This window comes from Terrapene carolina, unplaced genomic scaffold (genome assembly GCF_002925995.2).
Source record: "Terrapene carolina triunguis isolate 2854851 unplaced genomic scaffold, T_m_triunguis-2.0 Scaffold34379, whole genome shotgun sequence".
Lineage (NCBI taxonomy): Eukaryota > Metazoa > Chordata > Testudines > Emydidae > Terrapene > Terrapene triunguis.
The window spans coordinates 1-5,752 of NW_020698730.1; the positions used below are offsets into that span (position 1 = coordinate 1).

At 57.5% G+C, this 5,752-nt stretch overlaps 1 protein-coding gene across 1 annotated transcript; it reads right to left on the reverse strand.

The window, feature by feature from the left end:
- Positions 1-973: 973 nt before the first annotated feature.
- On the reverse strand, positions 974-4,611 carry LOC113405222 (butyrophilin subfamily 2 member A2-like). The gene is made up of 2 exons (XM_026646194.1): positions 4,583-4,611; positions 974-1,801 (listed from the first exon to the last, which is right to left on the reverse strand). Exon 2 carries the CDS (start codon positions 1,794-1,796, stop codon positions 1,227-1,229), a length of 570 nt encoding a protein of 189 aa, XP_026501979.1. The 5' UTR covers positions 1,797-1,801; positions 4,583-4,611; the 3' UTR covers positions 974-1,226.
- Between the last annotated feature and the right edge of the window lie 1,141 nt (positions 4,612-5,752).

Below are 5,752 nucleotides of genomic sequence, written 5' to 3' on the forward strand. Positions count from 1 at the left end.
CTCTGTTCATTTTAGTTTTGGTAAAATTCATATGGAAACCAACCTTTTGTTTCTGTCTCAAAATACACCTCCCACAGCAAACCAGAGCTTTCCAGAAAGGTTTAATAGACAAATTGCCCTCTCAGGTTCATTTACTGGGGGACTTTAATAAGGTGAACAGGGGAACACAAGCAGTTTCCCTACACAGGGGAAATTCATTATTCTAGAAAATATATTAACACGTTAAGACTAACACAATGGTAAACATGGCTTAGGTGCTTTTGAAAATGCATCTGAAGTTACTTAGCAGCACAAGTTCCATTGAAAATCAAGGAGTCTTACGGCACTTTGGTTCTTTTGAAAATTCCAGCCTTCACACCTCGTACACACACTAACAGTTGTATTTAAATATATATTAGCTGCTTGTGGCTAAATAACAATCAGCTAAGACAATTTTAAACACCCCCTGTCATCCGTCCCCCCCGCAGCTTCTTCACCCAGGCCTCCCCCCCCTCTTCTGAGCCTCTTCAGCCAGGCCTCCCCCCAGCTCTCTGCTCTCCCCCCTCAGCCTCGTTAGCCAGGCCTCCCAGCCCCCGCTTGCACCTCCCCCCAGCCAGGCCTCCTCCCCGCCCTCCCCTCCCCCCCCCCTCCCTCCCCCCCCCCCCCCAGCCCCTTCAGCCAGGCCTCCCACCGCTCCCCTCCCCCCAGTTGAGGGGTCTCTCCCTGGCCGTCACCTGGGTCCCTCCCACAGGGGTTCCCTCCTTCCTTAGTGGGACCCCCCCCACTCCATACTGAGGCTTTGGCTACACTGGCGCTGTACAGCGCTGCACTTGCTGCACTCAGGGGTGTGAAAAAACACCCCCCCGAGCGCAGCGAGTGCAACGCTGTAACGCGCCAGTGTAATCAGTGTCTGCAGCGCTGCACGCTCGCTCGCAGTGCTGCAAGCTACTCCCCTCGGAGAGGTGGAGTACATACACCGCTGCGAGAGCTCTCTCGGAGCGCTGGCGGCGCAACTACACTCGCGCGGCAGCGCTGTGAAGTCCCGAGTGTAGCCAAGCCCTCAGCTGGCCTCCTAGGAGCATAGAGACCCAGCCTAGAGCGCCTCACACAGCCCTCGAGCTATGGGTAGAGCATCACTCCCCTTCAGCTCTGTCTGTGTGGCAGGAGACTGGCTGAATCCTCCAGGTCATAGAGATAAGGAGGGTTGGGGCTACAGGAGCCTGTTACATGGGCACAGACAGGGCACCTCACGGACACAGTGTGAGGTGGGAGCATTGGTCCAGGAGAGCGAAATAGTGCTTGGAACCGAGCACAGAAGAGTTTCCCGCAAGACCCACCCAGAAGAACGGGCGGATTCTCTCCCTGGCGAAAGAGGCCGTCGGGAAAGTGAAGATCGGGTCCCCATGACCAGCATCGAAAAACGTCACCTGCCCCCCTTCATAGTCCAGATAAACCCAGATCCTGCGGAGTGCCCGGCTCGGGGAGAAGGGGATGAGCTGCTGAGGGGACGTGAGAGCCCAGTACTGATCCTCCCAGCACTGCACAGCCCAGATCCCCTGCTCAGGGTTAACGCTGATCTCTCCCTTCCTGCTCACAGACTCTCGGGCCACCCCCACAGACCAGAGTCCCCCGCCCTCCACCTCCACCTCCCAGTAATGTCTGCCCGAGGTGAATCCCGCACAGCCCAGCACACAGAACTCAGTGTCAAATCTCTCAGGGTTGTTGGGCAGAGCCTGCCGTGTGTCTCCCCATCTCACACTTCTCCGATCCGCAGACACGATGAGGTTGCGATGGGCCGTGTCTGGATCCAGAGTCATGTTCGCTGCAGAGAGAGAATCAGAGCGTGAGGGGCAGAGCTCAGCCCTGTGGCAGGGTCTGATCGTGTCAGTGACAGAACCTGCCCCAGCTGGGGAGTGACTCAGGCAACCTCCTGCCTCCAGGATCTACCCAGCTCTGCATGGGGAGCAGTGCTGAGATCTCAGCCATGTGCAGGGGGGATTCACACCCCTGACAGAGCCAGTTCAGTGACAGAGTAAAAGGATCAGCTCAGCTGGGCCAGGCCCCCAAACCCAGCGTCTGAGTCTCAGTGATTCCATCCTTTTGCTTGGGGGAAAGACAAGGCGGGTTAGAGGGAGGTGGTTTTAAGCCACCTTTGTCCTTCCTCTAGTCTACCTGGCTTCTAGTTACAGGGGCCTCAGGGCTGCAAAGCAGAGAGCAGCCATAGTGTGATGCATCCTGTCTGTGCCCCCAGCAGAGCCGTCCCTTGGGTAGGGCAAATCAGAGCGATTGCTCCAGGCCCCACACTTTGGGGGGCCCTGTGGGCCGGTGCGATTGGCTGGCCCAGTCGGTCCCAGAAGAAACAAATCCGTCACTTCTGCCTCGGGCCCTGCACCCCCTAGAGACGGCCCTGGCCCCCAGCATGCACCCCAACCTACTCCTACAATATCGGCTGGGAGCAGAGTTGCTGTAGAGCCCCTATGCCAAGGGTGGGCAAACTTTTAGGCCTGAGGGCCGCATCGGGTTTTGGAAATTGTATGGAGGGCCAGTTAGGGGAGGCTGTGCTTCCTCAAACAGCCAGGCATGGCCCAGCCCCCCCCATCTACCCCACCCACTTCTTGCCCCCTGACGGCCCCCCCCAGGACTCCTGCCCCATCCAACCCCCCCCGTTCCCTGACTGCCCCCCGGGGACCACTGCCCCATCCAACCACCCCTTCTCCCTGTCCCCTGACCGTCACTGGAACCCCTGCTCCTTACTGCCCCCTGGTGCCCCATCCAACCCCCCATCTCAAATCTGACTGCCCCCTGGGACCCCTGCCCCTATTCAACCCCCCTGTTCCCCGTCCTCTGACCGCCCCAACCCCTATTCACACCCCTACCTCATTACCACCACCCCCGAACTCTATCCAACCCCCCCTGCTCCCTGCCCACGATGCCTGGAGCACCGGTGGCTGGCGACGCTACAGTCGCGCTGCCCGGCTACAGCCAGTCACACCACCGCGCAGCACAGAGCACAGGGTCAGGCCGGGCTCCGCAGCTGCGCTGCCCCAGGAGCTCGCAGCCCCGCCGCCCAGAGCATTGCGCCAGTGGCGCAGTGAGCTGAGGCGGGGGAGGGGGAACAGTGGGGGAGGGGCCAGGGGTAGCCTCCCGGGCCAGGAGCTCAGGGGCCGGGCCGGAGGGTCCCGTGGGCTGGATGTAGCCCACGGGCCATAGTTTGCCCACCTCTGCCCTATGCCAATTGCACACGGACGGGGATAGCTCCCTTGCACTGGAGCTATTTTCTGGGGACTGTTTCCAGGCACATTAAGGCCCCTTTGCTCTGCCAGAGCAGCATAAAAGGGCCTGACAGTCAGGCCCTGGAATCTTTCCCCACCTGCACCCACCTCTCCTCACAGATGTGATTAGAGATCCCAGCATCATAGGAGGCTCCCAGCAGATTACAGGGAATCCAAAGTCCCTCTGTCCAATGATGCAACTCTTCACACCCCGTCTCCTTGCAGAGCCCCCTCCCTCCTAACGATCAGCCAGCTGAGCACTAGAAAACCTGCCTTTATAGAGACCCCACTGGCCCCCCATGACTCTGTGTAGCTGCGGGGTGGGTGAGGACACCGCACACTTACTGAACGGCTGCTCGTCTTGTGCTGGTCTATCAGGGACTTTCCAAACTCCCCACTGCTGGCCCCAAGGCTATGCAATGGCTAATACAGTATTGCCAACTTCAAGGGATCAAATCTCAGGAGATTGGCCCAACAATCATGACATTTTAAAAGGGATTCTATTGTGGTTTTTAGGTCAGTCTCTTGATGTTTGAACTCCCCTGGCCCCTCCCAAGGGTGTGCGCATGTGACAATCAGTGTTACCCACTCTCCCACATGCCCTGGAAAAGGGGATTTTGGCTCCTGCTGCAGGAGCTCTCACCGCCACATCTGCCCATCTCCTGCCCAGCAATTAATCCTGTCCCCCAGACCCCCATCAGTTCTGTCCCCATCCAACCCCCTGCAATTCAGTCCCCCAGCCCCCATCATCACCCCCCATCAGTTCAACACCCCTACCCCACCGCCCTCAGTTCACCCTCCCAGCACTCAACCTATCTGCTCAGAAACCACCATCAATACAGCCCCCCCCCCAGCCCATCAGCCCCCCGCTCACTTCAGGCCCCCTGCAGTCCCCAGTCCATAATAAATCCCTCCCAGCCTCACCTCTGCTCCTCCGAGGGTTCTTCACCCTCCCTAGGCCTGGGGGCTAGAGTGGGGTCCCCTCTCCCACTTCCCAGGGGAGCAGCCGCACTGGGGTGGTGACAGTGGGAGCCCCAGCCATGCCCAGGGCAGTTGACAGGATTTCTAAGTAAAATTAAGCCTCATTTTTGGAACTCTCAAATGTCGGGATTTTTTTTCAGCCACAGCTCTATGGTGAGATCACGAGTGAGGCTTAATTTAAATTCTAACAGAGAAAAGAATCTACTTTTCTGTTTTTAGGAAAGATCTCTGTAGCCACCAGTAACCCGGTGTTCAGCTCCTGTCAAATGCAAAATTGAAACATAACCTGAACTATCATGCTGCCAATTCATATGAAAGCTTTTGCTCCCTCTTTGATCCCAGAAATTTACCTTTCTCCACCCGCAGTCTCAACGACAGAGAGTCTAGAGGAAGAAAAGGGTGAAAAAGACAAAATGTTATGTTGTCATGGTTAGGGATATATTCACATTGTTAATGTTCTAACACAAAAGCAAAATGAAAAGAAAACAAACTTTATTCAGTTATAGTTAAGGAGGCTAAGTGCAATTCAGACCAATACAAACCATTACACACCTCACTAAAAAATAACCACAAACATTAAAAACTAAGGACATGACCTAAGGTTACATGACAGACCCAGAGATGTTTTACACAGCAATTAAACACCTGTGGCTGGCCCATGACAGCTGACTTGGGCTCCCAGGGCTTGGGCACTGGGGCTGTTTAATTGCCGTGTAGATGCTCGGGCTTGGGCAGAGGCCTGGGCTCTGGGACCCTGTGACGGGAGAGGGTCGCAGAGCCCAGGCTCCAGCCCGAGCCCGAACCTCGTGAGCCGGAGTCAGGGGACATAGGCCAGCCACAGGTGCTTAATTGCTGTATAGACAAACCCTTTGAAACCAACACATAATTCACAGACGGACCAATACACAGAAACCGTTTCACTCATTAGCATTCAATCAACTTTAAATCTGCCCCTGTACCACTAGTACAGGGGTCAGCAACCTACGGCATGCGTGCCAAACATGGCACGTGAGCCGATTTTGATTGGCACACTGCTGCCTGCCGCGGTCCCGGCCCCCAGCCCCACTCAGCCCCCCCGCCCACCACTCTCCCCTGTGGGGGCAGGAGGCAGAAGCTTGGTCCTGCGGCAGCCAAGCTTCCCCCCTCCCCCACTTCTTCCCCCAGCGTGGTGCTTTCCTGCCCCTCCCCCTCTCCTCCCTCTCCCTGCTGCCGATCAGCTGATGGCCCTTGCGAGGGGGAGGGGGAGGAGCGGCAGTGTGCTCCCTGCTCCGTAGAGGAAGCAGAGAAGAGGTAGGGTCGGGGCCTTGGGGAAGGGGGTGGAACAGGGCATACCCCTTCCAGCCCCCTGCCATGAGCCACTCAGGGCAGAGGGCAGGGGGCTGGGAGCACCCCCCACACACACACCCAGCCTTCTGCCCTGCACCTCCACACACCCCCAGCCCTCTGCCCTGACCCCTGAACTCCTCCCCACAACCAGCCTTCTGCCCTGCACCCCCACACCTCCCAGCCCTCTGCCCTGA

Excerpts from the sequence above, each read along its gene's own strand:
- LOC113405222 (XM_026646194.1), bottom strand. The coding sequence starts at position 1,796 with ATGACTCTGGATCCAGACACGGCCCATCGCAACCTCATCGTGTCTGCG.